Source organism: Leucoraja erinacea, chromosome 35 (genome assembly GCF_028641065.1).
Source record: "Leucoraja erinacea ecotype New England chromosome 35, Leri_hhj_1, whole genome shotgun sequence".
Taxonomy (NCBI): domain Eukaryota; kingdom Metazoa; phylum Chordata; class Chondrichthyes; order Rajiformes; family Rajidae; genus Leucoraja; species Leucoraja erinaceus.
The window spans coordinates 13,580,412-13,600,812 of record NC_073411.1 but is presented as its reverse complement, the minus strand read 5'-3'; the positions used below and the strand labels follow the sequence as shown (position 1 = coordinate 13,600,812).

At 52.7% G+C, this 20,401-nt stretch overlaps 2 protein-coding genes across 3 annotated transcripts in view; both read right to left on the bottom strand.

Annotated features, from left to right (window-relative positions):
* Positions 1-1,697, bottom strand: part of polb (polymerase (DNA directed), beta) — a 41,208-nt gene extending 39,511 nt beyond the window's left edge. Inside the window, exons 1-2 of the mRNA XM_055662402.1 lie at positions 1,565-1,697; positions 52-109 (exon numbers count right to left, since the gene is read on the bottom strand). Coding sequence (XP_055518377.1) covers positions 52-109; positions 1,565-1,625 — 119 coding nt within the window. The 5' untranslated portion in view covers positions 1,626-1,697. The remainder of the gene's footprint in view (positions 1-51; positions 110-1,564) is intronic.
* A 2,175-nt stretch (positions 1,698-3,872) lies between these two features.
* Positions 3,873-18,819, bottom strand: enkd1 (enkurin domain containing 1). Of its 2 annotated transcripts, none has more exons than XM_055662398.1 (9): positions 18,702-18,819; positions 14,292-14,393; positions 13,081-13,305; positions 11,466-11,638; positions 10,313-10,462; positions 9,069-9,238; positions 7,146-7,282; positions 5,948-6,121; positions 3,873-4,053 (listed from the first exon to the last, which is right to left on the bottom strand). In XM_055662398.1, the coding sequence occupies exons 2-8, from the start codon at positions 14,374-14,376 to the stop codon at positions 5,961-5,963; spliced, it is 1,101 nt and encodes a 366-aa protein (XP_055518373.1). In that variant the 5' UTR covers positions 14,377-14,393; positions 18,702-18,819; the 3' UTR covers positions 3,873-4,053; positions 5,948-5,960. The 2 variants fall into 2 exon arrangements, with proteins under 2 accessions (XP_055518373.1, XP_055518374.1); XM_055662399.1 differs by lacking the exon at positions 18,702-18,819 and adding an exon at positions 14,953-15,096.
* Between the last annotated feature and the right edge of the window lie 1,582 nt (positions 18,820-20,401).

Below are 20,401 nucleotides of genomic sequence, written 5' to 3'. Positions count from 1 at the left end.
ACTGTTAGCTGGGATCTTACGGACGTCAATGCTGCTGATAGTGAGGATTACCTGTAAGCATTGTACTTGTGCATCGCCCGATTCACATTCCTCTCAAAGTTAGCCAGTTCTGCAAAATAAAACAACCAGGTATGTTTCAAAGGGAGGGCAGTGGGGGGGTGAGGGCCACAGTTACCCCAGGGAGAGGGGGTAACTATAACCACGGGGAGAAGGAGGGTGGGGGGTGAGGATAACTATACCCTTGGGGAGAGAAGGGGCCGGGGGAATGGGGAAGGAAAGAGCAGGGTGAGGGGGACTTACCCAGTGGCAAAGGGGGGGGGGGAGACTTGACCCTGGGATGAGAAGGGGCAGTGGGGGTGGGGGACTGTTGAGAGAGAATAGGTAGGGGGAGAGGGGAGAAGGGGGAGAGGGGAGGGGGGGGGGGGGGAGAGGGGCGAGAGGGGGGAGGGGAAGGGGGAGAGAGGGAGGGTTGGGGAGAGGGGAAAGGGGGGAGAGGGGGGAGGGGGGTGGGGAGAGGGGAATAGAGGGGAAGGGGGAGGGAGGGGGGAGAATCCCGAGGGGAGGGGGGGAAGAGGAAGAGGGGGGGGGGTAAGAGGGGAAGGGGGGAGGGGAGATAGGGGGAAGGGGGGGAAGAGGGGGGGGGGAGGGGAGGAGGGAGGGGGGGAAGAGAGGGGAAGGGGAGAGGGGGAAGAGGGGAGAGAGGGAAGAGGGGAAGAGGGGAAGAGGGGGAAGAGGGGAAGGAGGGGAGAGGAGAGGGGAAGAGGGGAAGGGGGGGGAGGGCCGCAAGGGGAGGGGAGAGGGGGAGGGGGGGGGGGGGGGGAAGAGGGGAGGGGGAGGGGAAGGAGGGGGGGGAGGGGGGCGAGGGAAGGGGGAAGAGGGGGAGGGGGGGAGAGGGGAGGGGGGAAGGAAGGGGGGAGGAGAGGGGGAGGGGGGGAGAGGGGAGGGGAGAGGTGGGGGAAAGGGGGGGGGCTAAAGGGGGGAGGGGAAGAGAGGGGGAGCGGAAAAAGGGGGTAGAGGGGAAGGGGCGGGGAGGGAAGAGAGGGGGGGGAAGAGAGGAGAAAGGAAGAGGGGAAGGGGGGAGGGAAGGGGGAGAGGGGGAATAAGGGGGGAGAGGAGGGGAAAATAGAGGAGGGGAGGGGGGGAATAGAGGAGGGGGATAGGGGGGGTAATACCCAGAGAGGAAGGGGGGGAGGAAGAGGAAGGGGGAGGGGGGAGAGGAGGGGAAGGGGGGAGAGAGGAGAGGAGGAGGAAGGGGGGGAGGAAGGCGGAGGGAGGGGGGAGAAGAAGCGCCGGGAAGGGGAGAGAGGGAGAGGAGGGACGGGGGCTAGGGGAGAGGGAGGGGGACCGAGAGGGCCCGGGGTGAGAGGAGGGGAAGAGGGGGGGAGAGGGGGGGGGAGGAGGGGTGAAAGGGGGGAGAAGGGGGGGAAAGGGGAGGCGGAGGAGGAAGAGGGTGAGAGGAGGCAGAGGGGGAAAGGGGTGGCCGCCTTTTGCTAAGGAGGATAAAGCGGGGAGGGGCAGGAGGAGGAGAAGGGGATTGAACGCGCTGTCTCCCGGCCTCCATTACCGATCAGGAAGTCGGTGATCCCCTCGTTCAGCGACTCCTGCGGCGCTTTCCTCTTGCTCATGGCGGCGGCTCTCGGTGCAAGGCCCGCCCGAACGGCAGCCTCCTTTCCCCGTCTCCGCCGGTCCCCGGCAGGCGCCGCCGTCACAATGTCAGCCCAGGCTTCTGCTGCGTCGCTAGGCCGCGTGCGCGCCCCCGCCGCCCGGGGATTTAAACCGTGCGCGCGCGCCCCCGCTCTGGCTGCAACCTGCCTTACACTATATTTATAAACCTCTTTATACGGTTGATCTATTGGCTTTATTGCAGAGAGATAGTGCAGAAACCCCAATAGAAAGTCTGGGAATGCCACGTCCACATGCATGGGGAGCACTGCACATTATTTCAGAAATATGCAGAGAAAATGCTGTCATTGTTCAAGTTCAAGTGAGTTTATTGTCATGTGTCCCTATATAGGACAATAATAATAATAATAATAATAATGTTTTGTTCATAGGGACAGTGCATATTAATTAACATTTTGCATGTAAATATGCGAGATTGTAGCTAATCAGCAGCTAATTTCCATCTCTAGTCCCGTCTTGCTTTGCTTCAGCACACAGAACATAGTAGGCATTTACTACAAAACAGATCAGTGTGTCCATATATCATAATATAAATATATACACACATGAATAAATAAACTGATAAAGTGCAAATAACAAAAAATGGGTTATTAATAATCAGAGTTTTGTCCGAGCCAGGTTTAATAGCCTGATGGCTGTGGGGAAGTAGCTATTCCTGAACCTGGACGTTGTATTTGTGCCATCAAATAGAGTCACATTCATTGTGCCTTCAATAGAAATACAGCACTAACAGGCTTCAGCCCAACTCGGCCATGCCATAGAAACATAGAAATTAGGTGCAGGAGTAGGCCATTCGGCCCTTCGAGCCTGCACCGCCATTCAATATGATCATGGCTGATCATCCAACTCAGTATCCCAGCCGACCAAGGTGCCCCATCTAAGTTGGTCCCATTTGCTTGCCTTTGATCCATATCCCTCAAAACCTTCCCTAACCCTATCCCTGTTCAGCGAGTGTCTGTTAACAGACCTCTGAACAGTCCTTCCATAAGCAAGGGTACTTTCCATTTCACCTCAATCCCATTGAGGACATAGAAACATAGAAAATAAATGCAGGAGGAGGCTATTCGGCCCTTCGAGCCAACACCGCCATTCATTGTGATCATGGCTGATCGTCCCGTATCAATAACCCGTGCCTGCCTTCTCCCCAAATCCCTCGACTTCACTAGCCCCTAGAGCTCATTAGGACATTGGGAACATTGTGAAAAGAAATGATATACGCTGAGAACTATATTCTGCACTCTGTATCTTCCCCTTTGCTCTATTTAGTGTATCTGTTTTTGAACTGATTGTATCCATGTATGGTATATCTGATCTGCTTGGATAGCATGCAACACAAAGATTTTCACTGCACTTCTGTATATATAATAACAAACCTAAAGGTTGTTACATTAACATTTTATTTACAATGCATCAATGCCACAAACGTTTCCACTTCGCACTTTGCCGCCCAGTAGAGTTTGGTCACATTCTGCAAAGGGAATATATTGCTAATGAGGCCAGTCAGAGGGGATAACTAGGTGTGGAACAGTATGCTGGAGGACCTGTGGGTTGAGCAATATCGGCAGCAATTATTTTCCCCGGATGGCTGATTGTTTGTTGCTATAAAGAAGTGTGATGAGTTGCAAATACGTGTGTTAATGGAGAGGGAACAAAAGAGAAAAAAATAACAGATAATGACTTGTAGCAAAAAGTGACCAGTTTAGTTTAGGGATACAGCGTGGAAACAGGCCCTTCGGCCGACCGAGTCCACGCTGACCAGCGATCCCCGCACATTGACACTATTCTACCGGACAATTTACATTTCTGCCAAGCCAATTAACCTACAACCCTGTACATCTTTGGGATGTGGGAGGAAACCAGAACACCCGGAGAAAACCCACGCAGGTCACGGGGAGAAAATATAAACTCCGTACAGACAGCACCCGTAGTCGGGATCAAACCCGTGTCTCTGGCGCTGTAAGACAGCAACTCTACCACTGCGCCACCATGCCGCACACAGTTTTGATATAGGCAAAGAATGCAAGTTATCGGAGGTTGGGAAATTTGATATTGAGTCAGGGGGCTGCAAGGAAAGGAGGATGGTCTGTGAATGCCACATAAACAAGGTAAAAATTCTCTCCACTCCTTGGAAGTTTTGACGATCCAAACATTTCTCTTATTATAGGTCTCAAAGAACAAAAACATGTTGTTTCAAAAATTGATCAATTTAATAACATTGGAATCACAAAATGAACATTTAATTACAATAAAAAAATATTCTGTCAGTTTATTTACAGATCTGTGAGAAACATTACCAACAGACTCAGAAAGCAAAGTGTGCCGTAGCTCCAACTTGTTTCCGGCAGTCCAGAAATGTCTCTGTTTAAAAGCCTGCAATGTAAAGGAACAAGAACAAAACTATAATTCAGAGGATTCAAATGATTCATTTGGCTACAAAATAGGTTTAATTTTCCATAAACTAAATTTAATTCCGAGGTGAACAACATCACTAGTTTTCAAAAGGTAATTTTTGTAGAATTACGAAATTACTTTAAATTTCCTATTCCTGCACCTATTTTTCTATGTTTCTAATTTTCTACGAAAATTAGAAACATAGAAAAATAGGTGCAGGAATAGGCCATTTGGCCCTTCGAGCCAGCACCTACATTTAATATGCCCAGTCTGAAGAAGGGTTTCGGCCCGAAACGTTGCCTATTTCCTTCGCTCCATAGATTCTGCTGCACCCGCTGAGTTTCTCCAGCTTTTTTGTGTAACCTTCGATTCTCCAGCATCTGCAGTTCCCTCTTAAACCCTACATTTAATATGATTGATACTGCATAGAAACAGGACCATCGGCCCAGCAAATCCACACCGACCATCGATCACCCATTCACAACAATTCCACTTTTGCAACAACTCTAGGGGTAGTTTACACAAGCCAATTAACTTACAAATCTTCTTTGTGTCTTCGTGAAGTGGGAGGAAACCGGAGCACCGGAAGAAATCCACACAGTCACAGGAAGATCATGTAAACTCCACGACACTCGGGATTGGGATCAGGATCAATCCCAGGTCGCTGCTGTTGTGAGGAAGCAGATCTGCTCGCTGCACCAGTGAAAAGGTGCCCACTTGATAATCACAATGACGTGTCTGCCTAGCCTTTCTCAACATCGGAGGAGCATAGGTGAGTGCATAAGTCTCCCATCACCGGGCCTGAACATCGGGCCGCCCGTAGCGGCGACTTCGGAGGGCTCGGGGAGGCCCCGACCACGAGTGAACATTGGGGAACATTAGAGTAAGAGACTGACTTTGGTGCCTTCCCTCACAGTGGGAAACTTTGATTCAGCTGTGTGGGGATGTTTTATGTTTACATAGAAACATAGAAAATAGGTGCAGGAGTAGACCATTCGGCCCTTTGAGCCTGCACCGCCATTCAATATGATCATGGCTGATCATCCAACTCAGTATCCTGTTCCTGCCTTCTATCCATACCCCCCTGATCCCTTTAGTCACAAGGGCTACATCTAACTCCCTCTTAAATATAGCCAATGAACTGGCCTCAACTACCTTCTGCGGCAGAGAATTCCAGAGATCCACCACTCTCTGTGTGAAAAAGGTTTTCCTCATCTCGGTCCTAAAAGATTTCCCCCTTATCCTTAAACTGTGACCCCTTGTTCTGGACTTCCCCAACATCGGGAACAATCTTCCTGCATCTAGCCTGTCCAACCCCTTAAGAATTTTGTGTTTAACTATAGAAACATAGAAATTAGGTGCAGGAGTAGGCCATTTCGGCCCTTCGAGCCTGGCACCGCCATTCAATATGATCATGTATGGCTGATCATCCAACTCAGTATCCCGTACCTGCCTTCTCTCCATACCCCCTGATCCCCTTAGCCACAAGGCCACATCTAAACTCCCTCTTAAATATAGCCAATGAACTGGCATCAACTACCCTCTGTGGCAGAGAATTCCACAGATTCACCACTCTCTGTGTTGTGTTCTTTATTTTTATTGTATGGCTGTATGGTTATCTCATTTCACTGTGCCAACTGGCGCATGTGACAAATAAATGTATCTTGTATCGTGTACCACCGGGAGCAAGTTGATATTTGGCACTTTGGATTTTTTAACATCGTATCCTGTGTATTTGGTAACTGATTCAAATTTGTTTTCATACACCTCAACTCTCTTCTCCCCATTCACATCACAACCAAGCCTTTCACATCACAACCATTATTCCAAGCAATAACCAGAAACAGAAATGTTGCTGCAACCTGAATTTTACCTTTCTGAGCTGCTCAGACATTAACTTTGATGAAAACTTTGGGCCGAGAGAAGATTTTAATGGCCTCTTCGATCTCTGCCAGTTTCTTCTCCAGGTCAGCTCGTCTATTCTGCATGCCAATCGTATCCACTCGCACAGGAAACATCAGCAGTTGCTTGATCAGCTGCTTTTGGGCTAGGGGTTGGCAGGAAGCAGATTAAACAAGGTGAGCAGGTAGTTCAAGTTAATTAAAACATAAATACTTTAAACACTCAACTTGCATCACCCATGTACCTTGAATAGTTCACGGGCTCTGATGAAATGTCATTAACCCAAAATATTGTCTGTTTTCTCCATTGATACTGCCTGACCTGCTGCATATTATCACCATGTTCAAACAAGAGGACATTACTTCAGAATTAAGGGACAGAAGTTTAGGGGTAATATGAGGGGGAACTTCTTTACGCAGAGAGTGGTGGCGGTGTGGAATGAGCTTCCAGTGGAAGTGGTGGAGGCAGGTTCATTGGTATCATTTAAAAATAAATTGGATAGGCATATGGATGAGAAGGGAATGGAGGGTTATGGTACGAGTGCAGGCAGGTGGGACTAAGGGGAAAAAAATTTGTTCGGCATGGACTTGTAGGGCCGAGATGGCCTGTTTCCGTGCTGTAATTGTTATATGGTTATATGGTTAAGGAACTGCAGATGCTGGAAAATCAAAGGTAGACAAAAATGCTGGAGAAACTCAGCGGGTGCAGCAGCATCTACGGAGCGGAGGTCCATCTATGAAACTCGCTCCATAGATGCTGCCGCACCCGCTGAGTTTCTCCAGCACTTTTGTCTACCATATATTATCACCATGTTCTGCTTCTAATTGAGACTTCCAGCATCTGCAGCTCTTGCTTTTTGAAATGCAAAATGGCTGTACTTATTTGTTTAAAACTTGCAATCACTAGGCACTGCTTTGTCCGAGCATGATCTGTACACGGTGCATGGGGCGAGCTGGACTGAAATGCTTGTTTAACCCAAATGTAGAGTTGGTACAGGAGCAAGTGTTATCCACAAACTGTTACCCTGTCAATAATTCATAAGAGGATAGACACAGAGTGCTGGAGTAACTCAGCGGGTCAGACAGCATCTCTGGATAAAATGAATAGGTGACGTTTCGGGTCATCCTAGAGATGTTATCCTCTACAGCAGGGAGAGCACAGAAACTTACTTTGTTGGAGGGAACTGAGTGTTTCCAGTCTTTCATTCTCTGGCATCCTGGTGTGACCTGGAGGCATGCTGGGGTCAGGGATATTTTTCAGCCGCTCTTCCGCATCTTTCCTCCATTGATTCCGCCGTTCAATTAAACTGGAAACACGGAGAGGATTTATGAGAGGCCATAAGTGATAGGAGCAGAATTAGGCCATTCAGCCCATCAAGTCTACTCCGCCATTCAATCATGGCTGACTATCTCTCCCTCCTAACCCCATTCTCCTGCCTTTTCCCCATAACCCCTGACACCCGTACTAATCAAGAATCTATCTATCTTTGCCTTAAAAATATCAATTGACTTGGCTAAGAATTCCACAGATTCACCCCCCTCTGATAAAAGAAATTCCTCCTCATCTCCTTCCTAAAGCAACGTCCTTTAATTCTGAGGTTACGGCCTCTAGACTCTAGACTCCCTCACTAGTGGAAACATTCTCTCCACATCCTCTCTATCCAAGCCTTTCACTATTCGATAAGTTTATTGAATGTTCTGAGAGAAGAAAAAAAGGAAAATATAGTTTTTAATTAAAGGAAGAAAAGCAAATAACATTCAATTTGACAATGTCACTCTGGAACAAAGGACATGCCTTGTACGTGTTCCACTTTTCAAACTTAGAAACCTTGCTAAAAGACCGAGGTATGTAACCATCATTATTGCAAATGGAGTGAACAAGATTAATCAGCAGCTAATTGTGGGTGAGTGAGGGAATCCAAAGCTGAGTTGTAAAAACTTCCTGACTGTAAGATGGTCAAGTTTGGAAACCCTTCAGTATAAGTTGATTTCAATGCTGAGGTGATGGTGGAAGGGTGTATTAGCTACTTAGACAAACTTAGATTGTTTTCTCTGTAACGTTAGAGGTTGAGGGGAGACCTGATAGAAGTTTATAACATTTGAGAGGCGTATATATATATATATATATATAGGGTAAGCAGACAGAACATTTTTCCCAGGATGGAAATGTCATAGACCAGAGAGCTTAGCTTTAAGGTGAGAGATGCAGTGTTTAAAGGAGATGTGCAGGGAAGTTTTGTTTTTACACAGAAGGTGGTGGATGCCTGGAATGCACTGGCAAGGCAGTGGTGGGGGCAGAATCAATAGTGGCATTTAAGAGGCTTTTGGATATGATGGTGGATATGCAGGGAATGGAGGGATATGCATCTTGTGGAGGAGAGAAGAGTTTATTCTGGCATCATGTCCAGCACAGACATTGTGGGCTGAAGAGCCTATTCCTGTGCTGTACTGTGTCGTACTTGACACAGGTGAGAGGGCAAAGGGCCACAGGTGAAAGACTCTGGGTTCACCACCTGAGGTCATGGACAGTCGTGGTCGGCCTCGGCATGTGTGATTCAACATTGGTCGATCTCACAGGGTAGCAAACGCCAAATTTAGCTCTGGAAAAGATGTAAAGGAATCGCCAGAAGCAGGGATGATCAAATGCAAGACCGTTCAAGGCAGAGCAGAGCACGGCATCTTTGGTTAGTTTAGTTTAGAGACACAGTACAGTAACAGCCCCTTCGGCCCATCGAGTCCGTGCCGACCAGTGATCCCCGCACACTAACATTATCCAACACACACTAGGGACAATGTACAATTTTCCCAAGACAATTAACCTACAAACCTGTATGTCTTTGGAGTGTGGGAGGAAACCGGAGCTCCCGGAGAAAACCCACACAGGTCAAGGGGAGAACGTACAAGCTCCGTACAGACAGGATTGAACCTAGGTCTCTGGCGCTGTATGGGGATATGTGGAAGGTTGTGTCGGGGATTGAGTAGGAGGTTACGGTGAGTGAGGCTGGGATAATTTCTGAGATAAAAGCTACCAATAGCACCCAATTGCAGCGGAAGAGGTGAAGGAAAAGGATTGATGAATAATGCATTCCTTACTACTGCGGTAGCTGTCCTTTATTCTGGCTGATGTAGTCCTGCTGTTCTTTCTCTTTCCTGTCCAGCACGTCTGTCAGGGACTGCAGAGATTTGGAGCGTCGTACTGGCATTTTCCTTGCATTCTGGGCGTTGTGCCTGATGAAATCTATGGCAACGCCTGTGACTTGAGCCTGCAATTAAAAAAACAAGCAAGTTAGTAATTATCACCAGGAAACAAAATTCACTTTCATTAGTTGCATTAACAGCAAATTTACAGACAGGTTATATCAGAGGTTTAAGGCATAGTTTCAAGGTGAGGGGGCAAAGTGTAAAGATGTGCATGGTGAAGGGTACCTGGCAATTAAGAGAATTTAGATAGGCACATGGATATGCAGGGAATGAAGGGATATGGATTATGTGCAGGAATATACGTGGTCTTGAGATCATGTTCGGCACAGACATTGTGGGCTGAAGGGCCTGTTCCTGTACTGTACTGTTCTATGCTCTATGATTATCAAGACATTCCCACAAAAGTCTTTCCCAGACACTTTCCCAGGGCAATGAGTTTGCAAGTTGGTAATATTGTTCTTGGATTGAGTAACGCTTCAGTTTGATCATTTGGGCAGCACAGTGGCGCAGCTGGTAGAGCTGCTGCCTCACAGTGCCAGGGCGTAAGTTCAATCCTGACCTCGGATGCTGTCTGTGTGGAGTATGCACATTCTCCCTGTGGCCGAGTAGGTTTCCTCACACATCCACATCCCTAAGACATGCAGGTTAATTTGCTCTCTGTCAATAGCCCCTAGTGTGTATGGAGTGGATGGAAAATTGGGATAATTTGGAACTAGTGTGAACAGGTGATTGTGGGCTCAATGGGACGAGGGGCTGTTTCTGTGCTGTATCTCTGAACTAAACTAAACGAAGCATGAAACAGTCATGTTTAAATGAGTCTCAAGAAGGGTTTCGGCCCGAAACGTTGCCTATTTCCTTCGCTCCATAAATGCTGCTGCACCCGCTGAGTTTCTCCAGCTTTTTTGTGTAACCATGTTTAAATACTTAATGTTTAAGAAGGAACTGCAGATGCTGGAAAAATCAAAGATAGACAGAAATGCTGGAGAAACTCAGCAGGTGAGGCAGCATCTATGGAGTGAAGGAATAGGTGACGTTTCGCTCCATAGATAGATGCTGCCTCACCCGCTGAGTTTCTCCAGCATTTCTGTCTACCTACGTTTAAATACTTTGTGAGTTCTGTCCAATATTTCACTCACATTTGCGATAGAATCCTCTGGAGCCTCGACACACGCCTCTGCTTTTGTTGGGCTCGGGGATGTGGATCTCTTGGGACCGACCCCAGTCCCACATCGCGAGTGAGCTTTAAGGTAGTGCTGATTATCCAAAGGCTTGGGGGATGTGTTGTCCTGAGGAGAAATAATAATAATAATAATCTTATTTATATAACACATTTTTAGTCAACTTGCATTGACCCCAAAGTGCTTCACATAATTGCATTACATTTACACACAGGCAAAGGTGGGTGAAGTGTCTTGCCACAAGGACACAACGACAGTATGCACTCCAAGCGGGATTCGAACCGGCTACCTTCCGGTCGCCAGCCGAACACTTAGCCCATTGTGCCATCTGTCGTCCCTTGGCATGGAAATGACATAAAAGACAGAAAAGGAATCAGTCAGCATTTGGGAAAGTCTGCAAGTCTGCAACCTGGTTACAGGCTCACTGTGACTGTCTTTGACCAGATACAATCTAGCTCTCTCTTGAGAGTAGAGTGCTCCTGGCATGTCATGATTGGCACTTCTTTGCTATCAAAGTGGTACACTTTCAGGGTGGCACAGTGGCACAGCTGGTAGAGATGCTGCCTCACGATGCCACAGACCCGGGTTTGATCCTGACCTCGGACGTTGTCTGTGTGGCGATTGCACGTTCCCTTTGGGGTTTCATCCCAAAGACTTGCAGCTTTACAGATTAATTGGCTTCCGTATATTGCCCTCTAGTGTGTAGGGTGTGGATGCAAAACATAGAAACATAGAAGTTTGGTGCAGGAGTAGGCCATTCGGCCCTTCGAGCCTGCACCGCCATTCAATATGATCATGGCTGAGTGCCAAAAGCGAGACCCAAAAGTGGGATAACATAGAACTAGTGTGAATGGTGGATCGATGGTCGGCCTGGACTCGATGGGCTGAAAGACAGGTTTCCAAGTTTTATCTCCAAGACTATCTCAGAGGGAGGTGGAGGCCAGTTCTCTGGATGCTTTCGAGAGAGACTTGACTTCATACGGAGCCCACACACAAGTCATTTACTCTGTTCTGCTTTGTGCAAGTTTATCCATCTCACTATTCATTCAGGAGCCTCCCACTACTCCCCTGCCTGCCAGGAGCTTCTCTCACACCTAGGCCGGGCCTTTACCTGTAAGCGAGCCATCACTTTTGATGGAACGGATTCATACTTGTGGGATTTCCACAACGCTTTCACCGGTTTGGGGCCGCTCTGTTCACGCTCCTGGTCCTTCTCTCTGCATTTTTTCTGGATCTCCCGCATTCGCCGCACGTTCTCCTTCTCGTGGTCCCTGGGCTCCTTCTCTAGCAAGAAACAAAATCCTTCTTAAATCCAGGAGATTATAGTCCGGTGAGCCTCGTGGCAGTGGTTTGGGCACTAATGGAGGGCAATCATAGAAACTTAGAAAATAGGTGCAGGAGGCCATTCGGCCCTTCGAGCCAGGTGGCCCTTCCAATCCTCAGGATTTGATTTCCTCTCATTTGGAGGAGGTTCATTTTACTTGGCTTCGTGTTCAGTGTGGACATTGTGGGCCGAACGTTCTGTTCCTGTCCTAATACTGGTCCATGCAATTGGAATAAAACATCTCTAGTGAGCCGAGAGATTTTTTTACAGAACTAATTGACTGAAGTCATCTAACCATCACTGGGATTTCTGTAAACATTTCCATAATATGGCAGAAGAGATGTTTTGATAAGCACATGGATATGCGGGGAATGAAGGCTGATAGGAGATGGTCTTGGCGTCATGTTTGGCACAGATACTGTGGGCTGAAGGGCCTGTTCCTGTTCTATAAATTGGGAGGCACAGATGAACCGCCAGGTGTCTGGGATAGATCACCAAATCACCAAGCAATAGCCAAACACATACAGTTGCCGTCCCATCATCAAAAGCTGTTTTATTTATTTATTTTAATTACTGTGTTTTTTAATATGTTTTTTCATTAATGGAGATATCCCACTATAGCAATAAGGCTGTTCAGCACAAGAAATTGCAGACCCAACACTAATGGATACACAAAGAGTTGGAGTAACTCAGAGGGTCAGGAAACATCTCTGGAGAACAATTATAGTTTCTGCTCAGGACCCTGAGGATAAGCACCGACCCAAAACATCAACTATCCATGTTCTCCAGAGATGCTGACTGATAGGATTGCCAACTGTCCCGTATTAGCTGGGACATCCCGTATATTGGGCTAAATTGGTTTGTCCCGTACGGGACCGCCCTTGTCCCGTATTTGAGTGCTACTACTCGGGTCGAGGGGACTGTCGGGTGGGAGTGCCGCGACCGGCCCCGCCTCACCCGTCCTGACGTAGTGCAGCCCATGGAGTGCAGCAGCAGCAGCGCCTCGCCCGTGACCCCGTCGGTCGGCAGCCCGGCCAGCTGTCCGCCCTTTGTGACTGACACCACCACCACCCCTCCTTCTCATGGCCGATCATCGGTTCACGAGTTGGATGGGGTGCCGGACTTCAACTGGCCCGCCGGCTGGGCTTTGTGTGCAGTCCAGCACCCGGGCCAACTCATCATTCACCCAGCCACGGCCGAGTCGGTTAAGGAATTGCCGTCAGGAATTTGTCCTTTATTTTAACCTTTTGTCCCTTATTTGGGAGTGAGGAAGTTGGCGACCCAACTGACTGACATTCTGAGTTGCTCCAACTCTATATGTCTATTTTTATAAAGCAGCATCTGCAGTTCCTTGTTGGTGCTGAAGGATACACAGATGTAAGCAGTAAAAGAGTCCACTAACTTCTTGGCGGAGGCTGCCTGTGCAGTGACACTCCTTCCAACTGCAGCAGCACGCCCACAGAGCCCCTCTGTCCCCTCTCGAGGATCTCCCGGGCATCCGCACGTACACGAGGGGCTGGCCGGGGCAGACGGGCACTGTAGCATGACGGGTACAAAGTGGGGTCCGGAGCCAGTGGTCCTGTGAGGAAGTCTAGCTTTAGGCTGTTCCCTTCTAACCTTCCCCGAGCTGCGGGCAGAAACAGAAGGAAAATAAACTTAGATGGGAGGTAGACACAAACTGATGGAGAAACTCGGCGGGTAAGGCAGCATCTATGGAGAGAAGGTATTGGCGACGTTTTGAGTTGAGACCCCCCACCATACCCTTCCCACCCCCACCCCCAAGTACAGACATTTCTCTGTCACTTTACATAACCAGATCAATAGGATCCACCCACAAAAGAATGCACCATAAAAAGATTCACATATATTGTAAACCAGGTCCAATAAAAAAATGGGGAGTAAAGAATAGGCCACCTCACTACTCCGATTAATTTAATCCAACTCCACATTTCATCCAATGTCTGCCTTGTAATCACACACAGGTATCTCATTATCCCATAAAAGATCGTAACCTTTTACTAAGAACCCATCCATTAAATTCTTCACAGTGTCCAACACTGTGACGCTTACAGCAAATTTGCTAATTTAACAAGATAAACAGCTAATCATCGACCTGCTCTGTTAACTGTTTCTCTGTCAATGGACACAAAAACTGGAGTAACTCAGCGGGTCAGACAGCATCTCTGGAGAGAAGGAACAGGTGACTTTTCAGGTCGAGACCCTTCCCCGATAGATATTAACTGGTCTGTTGAATACGTTTAGCATTTTCTATTTTTATTGACAAGATAAGAATTTATTTTGTGTCTACCATAAGAATTTATTTGTTGTCTCTTTCTTACTCCTTGCCTTTCCTTAACTGTGTTACAAACTATTTCCTGGTGTATAGAATGACAGAAAGCTTGTGTCGCGTGACAACCAGATATTTCCCCCCCCCCCCCCCCCCCTCCCCCCCCCCCCTCCCCCTCCCTCCCCCCCCCCCACCCAGTTTGTACTGCCTTCTGCTTTAAGGCCAAAACGGCCACCCAGATCAAAGTGGTGTGATTTAACTAACTCTACTAAAGTGGAAAATTGGAGCAATTTTACCTGGGGAAAAAAAACGGAATAATCATTCACCTGATATCGGACGTCGGTAAAAGTCTGGGAACAGCGTTGGGTCTGGTGGAATAGGTCCAGATATGTTTGAGGGTCCTTCAGACATTTTCTTTGCTGATAATGCTGTAACAAAGCATTGTCAAAGTAGCTTGGTTAAAGAGAGGAACAAAGACCGAGAATCCATTTAGCCGTACAAAGACGCTACACTCAAAATGCAAAGTGCTGGAGAAATACAGCGGGTGAGGCAGCATCTGTGGAGGGAAACGGAAAGACAATGTTTTGAATCGGGACCCTTCTTCAGAGGTGAGGAGGAACTTCTTTAGTCAGTAGTTAATCTGTGGAACTCATTGCCACAGAGGGCGGTGGAGGCCAAGTCAGTGGATATTTTTAAGGCAGAGATGGACGATTTCTTGATTAGAACGGGTGTCAAGGGTTAAGGGGAGAAGGCAGGAAAATGGGATTAGGAGGCAGAGATCAGCCATGATAGAATGGCAGAGTAGACTCGATGGGCCGAATGGCCTAATTCTGCTCCCATAACTTGTGAAAATGCTGTCTGTCCATTTCCCACCACAGTTGCTGCCTGACCCGCTCCTCCAGCACTTTGTTTCCTACTCCAAACATATTATGCTATTTAATTAGATGTCTGATTTCTACCTCAACTTTATTCCATATCTTTGATTACCTTAAGTCAATATAAGGATGGTCGACGGGGTGGGTTCTCGACCTCTCCCTGTGCTCACTGCCACCCCTGCCCTTGCCCCCTACTCTACCGTCTGCGCAGACCACTGTCCTTTTGCTCTTCCATTGCCCTTGGTCCCTACTGTAACCCTGGTTCCTGCCCCGGCTCATCATCTCCTGTCCTTCGCCCTTGCCCCTGGCCCCCCTGCCACCGGCCCCCCCTCATCCACTGCCCTCCTCCCCTCTATCCTTCTGTACCCCTACATTATGTTTCCCCCTAACCCTGTCCCCTAGCCCCCCCCACCCCCTCACCCCTCCTAACCCAGTTCCACCCCCCCCCCCCCTCCCTATCTCCCTCTATCCCCCCCTCCTCTCCCCTCCATCCTCTTCTTCCCCCTAAATCCTGTTCGCCCCTAGCTCTGTCCCTAGCCCCTTTACCCCCCCCACGCCCTCAACCCTATCTCTCCCCCCCCCACTCCCCACAACCTCTCCTACCTCCTTGCCCCCCCTGCCCCCTCTACCCTCCTGTCCCCCCCCCACTGCCCTCAACCCCCAGCCCCGACCCCCCCTGCCACCATCTAACCCCCCCACCCCCCATCCCTACCTCCCTCTATCCTCCTGTCCCCGACTCCAGCTTCCTTGCCCCCTGGCATCCGCCCCTGCCCCTCTACCCCCTGCATGTCCGTTACACCCCCCTAGCCCCGCCCACCCCTATCCCCCCACACCCTCTCCTACCCCCCAGCCCCACCCTGCCCCCCCTGTCCCCCTCTACCCTCCTGTCTCCCCTCTACCCCCTCCCCTGGCCCCACTGCCCCTTTTCTACCCCCGCTAACCCCCCTCCCCCCCATGCCCCATGTTCGCCCCCTCAACCCTATCCCTCCCACCCCCTGCCTCCTGCCCCTGCCCCTACCCACCTGTCCCCACTGACCCCTGCCCCCCCTAACCCTCTAACCCCAGCCCCACTGCCCCCCTCCTACCCCCCCCACTGCCCCCTCTACCCCCCCCTCCCCCCCACTGCCCCCTCCTACCCCCCCCCCCTACCCCCCCCCACTGGCCCCCTCTACCCCCACCCCCTGCCCCCCCCTCTACCCCTGCCCCCTCACTGCCCCCCTCTGCCCCACCCCCCCCCCCACTGCCCCCCTCTACCCCAGCCCCACTGCCCCCTCTACCCCCCCCCAGCCCCACCCCCCCCCACTAAACCCCCCTCTACCCACTGCCCCCTCTGCCCCCCCTCCACGGACCCCCACCCCCACTGCCCCCTCTACCCCCACTGCCCCCCTCTAACCCCACCCCCCCCACTGCCCCTCTACCCCCACTGCCCCCTCTACCCCCACCCCACTGCCCCCTCTACCCCAGCCCCACTGCCCCCCTCTACCCCCACCCCCACTGCCCCCCTGCACCCCACTTGCCCCCTCTACTACCCCCCTCTACCCCCCCCCCCCTACTGCCCCCCCTCTACCCCCACCCCCCACTGCCCCCTCTACCCCCCCCCCCACTGCCCCCTCTACCCCCCCCCCCCACTGCCCCCCTCTAACCCCCCCCCCCACCCCACCCCCCACTGCCCCCTCTACCCCACCCCCCACTGCCCCCTCTCTATCTACCCCCCCCCCCACTGCCCCCTCTACCCCACCCCCCACTGCCCCCTCTACCCCCCTCCCCCCCACTGCCCCCCTCTACCCCCCCCCCCACTGCCCCCTCTACCCCACCCCCCCCCCCCCCCCCCCCCCCCCCCCCCCCCCCCCCCCCCCCCCCCCCCCCCCCCCCCCCCCCCCCCCCCCCCCCCCCCCCCCCCCCCGCGCCACCCCCACTGCCCCCTCTACCCCCCCCCCCACTGCCCCCTCTACCCCGCCCCCCCCCCCCACTGCCCCCTCTACCCCCCCCCCACTGCCCCCTCTACCCCCCCCCACTGCCCCCTCTACCACCCCCCCCCCACTGCCCCCCTCTACCCCCCTCCCCCCCACTGCCCCCTCTACCCCCCCCCCCCCCCCCACTGCCCCCTCTACCCCCCCCCCCCCCACTGCCCCCCTCTACCCCCCCCCCCCACTGCCCCCCCTACCCCCCCCCCCCTCTGCCCCCTCTACCCCCCCCACTGCCCCCTCTACCCCCCCCCCCCTGCCCCCCCTCTACCCCCCCCCACTGCCCCCTCTACCCCCCCCCCCCCCCCCCCCCACCCCCCCACTGCCCCCCCCCCCCCCCCCCCCCCCCCCCCCTCTACCCCCCCCCCCCACGGCCCCCTCTAAACCCCCCCCCCCACTGCCCCCTCTACCCCCCCCCCACTGCCCCCTCTGCCCCCCCCTACCTACCCCCCCCCCCACCCCCACTGCCCCCTCTACCCCCCCCCCCCCACTGCCCCCTCTAACCCCCCCCCCCCTGCCCCCCACTACCCCACCCCCACTGCCCCCCTCTACCCCACCCCCCTGCCCCCTCTACCCCCCCCCCCACTGCCCCCCCTCTACCCCCCCCCCACTGCCCCCTCTACCCCCACCCCCCCCACTGCCCCCCACCCCCCCCCCCCACACCCCTCTACCCCCCCCCCCACTGCCCCCTCTACCCCCCCCCCCACTGCCCCCTCTACCCCCACCCCACTGCCCCACTACCCCCCCCCCACTGCCCCCTCTACCCACCCCCCCACTGCCCCCTCTACCCCACCCCCCCCACTGCCCCCCCCTACCCCCCCCCCCACCCCCCCTACTGCCCCCTCTACCCCCCCCACTGCCCCTCTACCCACCCCCCCCCCCACTGCCCCCTCTACCCCCCCCCCCACTGCCCCCTCTACCCCAGCCCCACTGCCCCCTCTACCCCCCCCCCACTGCCCCCCCTACCCCCCCCCCCACTGCCCCCTCTAAACCCCCCCCCCCCCACTGCCCCCTCTACCCCCCCCCCCCACTGCCCCCTCTACCCCCACCCCCCACTGCCCCCCCTCTACCCCCCCCCCCCCCCACTGCCCCCCCCCCCCCCCCCCACTGCCCCCTCTACCCCCCCCCCCCCTGCCCCCCCCTCTACCCCCCCCCCCCACTGCCCCCCTACCTCTACCCCACCCCCCCCACTGCCCCCTCTAACCCCACCCCCCACTGCCCCCCCCTCCCCCCCCCCCCCCCCCCCCCTGCCCCCCCCCCCCCCCCACTGCCCCCTCTACCCCCACCCCCACTGCCCCCTCTCCCTACCCCCACCACCCCCCACTGCCCCCTCTCTACCCACCCCCCACTGCCCCCTCCCCCTCCCCCCCCCCACTGCCCCCTCTACCCCACCCCCACTGCCCCCTCTACCCCACCCCCACTGCCCCCTCTACCCCACCCCCACTGCCCCCTCTACCCCCAGCCCCACTGCCCCCTCTACCCCCCCACCCCCCTCTACCCCCCCCACTGCCCCCATCTACCCCCGCCCCCTAGCCCCCTCTACCCCCCCCCCCACTGCCCCCTCTACCCCCCACCCCCACTGCCCCCTCTACCCCCCCCACTGCCCCCCTCTACCCCCACCCCCACTGCCCCCTCTACCCCAGCCCCACTGCCCCCTCTCTACCCCCCCCCCCACTGCCCCCCCCCTACCCCCCACACTGCCCCCTCTACCCCCCCCCCCCCCACTGCCCCCTCTACCCCAGCCCCACCCCCACTACCCCCTCTACCCCAGCCCCACTGCCCCCTCTACCCCCCCCCCCCACTGCCCCCTCTACCCCAGCCCCACTACCCCCTCTACCCCAGTCCCACTGCCCCCTCTACCCCACCCCCACTGCCCCCCGTCCCCGGACTCACTCACCGCCGCTCCAGCGTCACCGTCCAACCGCCCGCACGCACGCCCGGCCGCGGGGACGCGCACGCTGCCGCCGCCATCGTCATGGCAGCCGCTTCCGTCCCGGCAACGGCGGCGGTCGCCAGGGCAACGGGCGGGGGGGCCTAGTCCTAGGGCCCGGGTCTGGAGCCTGGGGCCCGAGTTGGGGCTTGGTCTGTCCTTGGATGGGGGTCCCAGCAAGGTCGGGCCTCAGGGGGGGGCTGGGGCAATGTCCCGGGGTAGGTGATGTCCTGGGCCCGGGGTCAGAGTCCTGCAGGAGATGTTCTTGGTTCTTGGTCCTCCAAAATATTCCAAATGGAATTTAAACTGGAGGTGTGAAAGCGTTCACAATTAATATCACCCCATCTCATCAGATCTCTCTCCACATTCTTCACTCCCCAATCATTCATTATTTTATTTCTTTGTTTCTCCCTCATTTATCATATTGTATACAGTGCACTATGTAGGGGGGTTGCACGAAAGGTCACCGGGTCATAGGGCTCGACGCACCGAGCCGCTAAATCCAACTGGAAGACATCCGTCATCTTCTATGTAGTTTTTTTTGGCGGTTGGCAAACAACTTTTTAATGCATTACCGCTACCAACTGGTGTGGAGTGTGGATCAAATAACATTATAACTTATATACAAATAACCTATCAGTCTGAAGAAAGGTTTCGGCCCGAAACGTCGCCTATTTCCTTCGCTCCATAGATGCTGCTGCACCCGCTGACTTTCTCCAGCAATTTTGTCTACCTACAAATAACCTATATCTTTCCAAACAAATTGGTTACCCTGAGAAAAAGCAATAGGATTTGATAGCACTTATATGAATTCTTTTGTAAAATATCTATTAAATCAAATTGTACTTTTTCTGTTCTGAATCGTTCACTCATTTGTCTTCTTCCTCATAGCTCTCACAATGTATAATGACATGCTCTATTGAAGACATCCGTCACTTCAGGTATATGTTATTAATGCAAGAAACGTGTACTTTCCTACCTGTTAAAAACCGCCAAAATGTTGAATTTTTGCGCTGAAAACAATTGTGGGAGTCGGGGTAAGTGTGAGAGACATGTACCCAACTTCACAATTCCAAACGTGAAGCGAAATGAAGGTATAGAGAAGCGAGAAGGGACTACAGCAGCTAAAGTGCTTGGTCAACATTGAAAATATTGGGAATTATCGCATTTGCTCACTGCATTTCATCAAGTAAGGCATTATTTGTGTTTTTTCTTGATTCCTTTGGTATCTAAGAATTCTCAGAAGTGATAAATCTGGCTGTAAATGTTTCTTTAGAGGCGTTTCCATTTTGTATGTAAAAACCCACGAGAACCATGGGCGATTTAAAAAAATTACAGCCACATTTATCACTTCCGAAACTTTTTAGATGCCAAAGGAATCAAGAAAAAACACAAATAATGTCTTACTGTTGATGAAATGCAGTGAGCCAACGGCCAATGTTCGCCAAGCACTCTGGCTGTTGTTGTCCCTTCAGCTCTTGTTTCTATCTACCATAATTTCTCCTCACTTTTGGAATTCTGAAGTAGGCTAAATGTCTCACACGCTTATCCAGATTTCCATAATTATTTACAGCATAAAAATTGACAATTTCAGCGGGTTTTAACGGGCCCGCTACGCTGGACACAATGGTAAGTGCCCACCTGCAGTTCATTTGGAATAGCTTAGC

What these genes read in the sequence shown, in the direction of transcription:
- enkd1 (XM_055662398.1), bottom strand. Translation starts at nt 14,376, where the DNA reads ATGTCTGAAGGACCCTCAAACATATCTGGACCTATTCCACCAGACCCA. An exon ending in CAGGCAGCCTCCGCCAAGAA is followed by an intron (nt 11,639 to 13,080) that starts GTTAGTGGACTC and finishes GTTTCTTGCTAG; the next exon opens with AGAAGGAGCCCAGGGACCAC. An exon ending in CAGAGGATTCTATCGCAAAT is followed by an intron (nt 9,239 to 10,312) that starts GTGAGTGAAATA and finishes TTTTAATTGCAG; the next exon opens with GCTCAAGTCACAGGCGTTGC.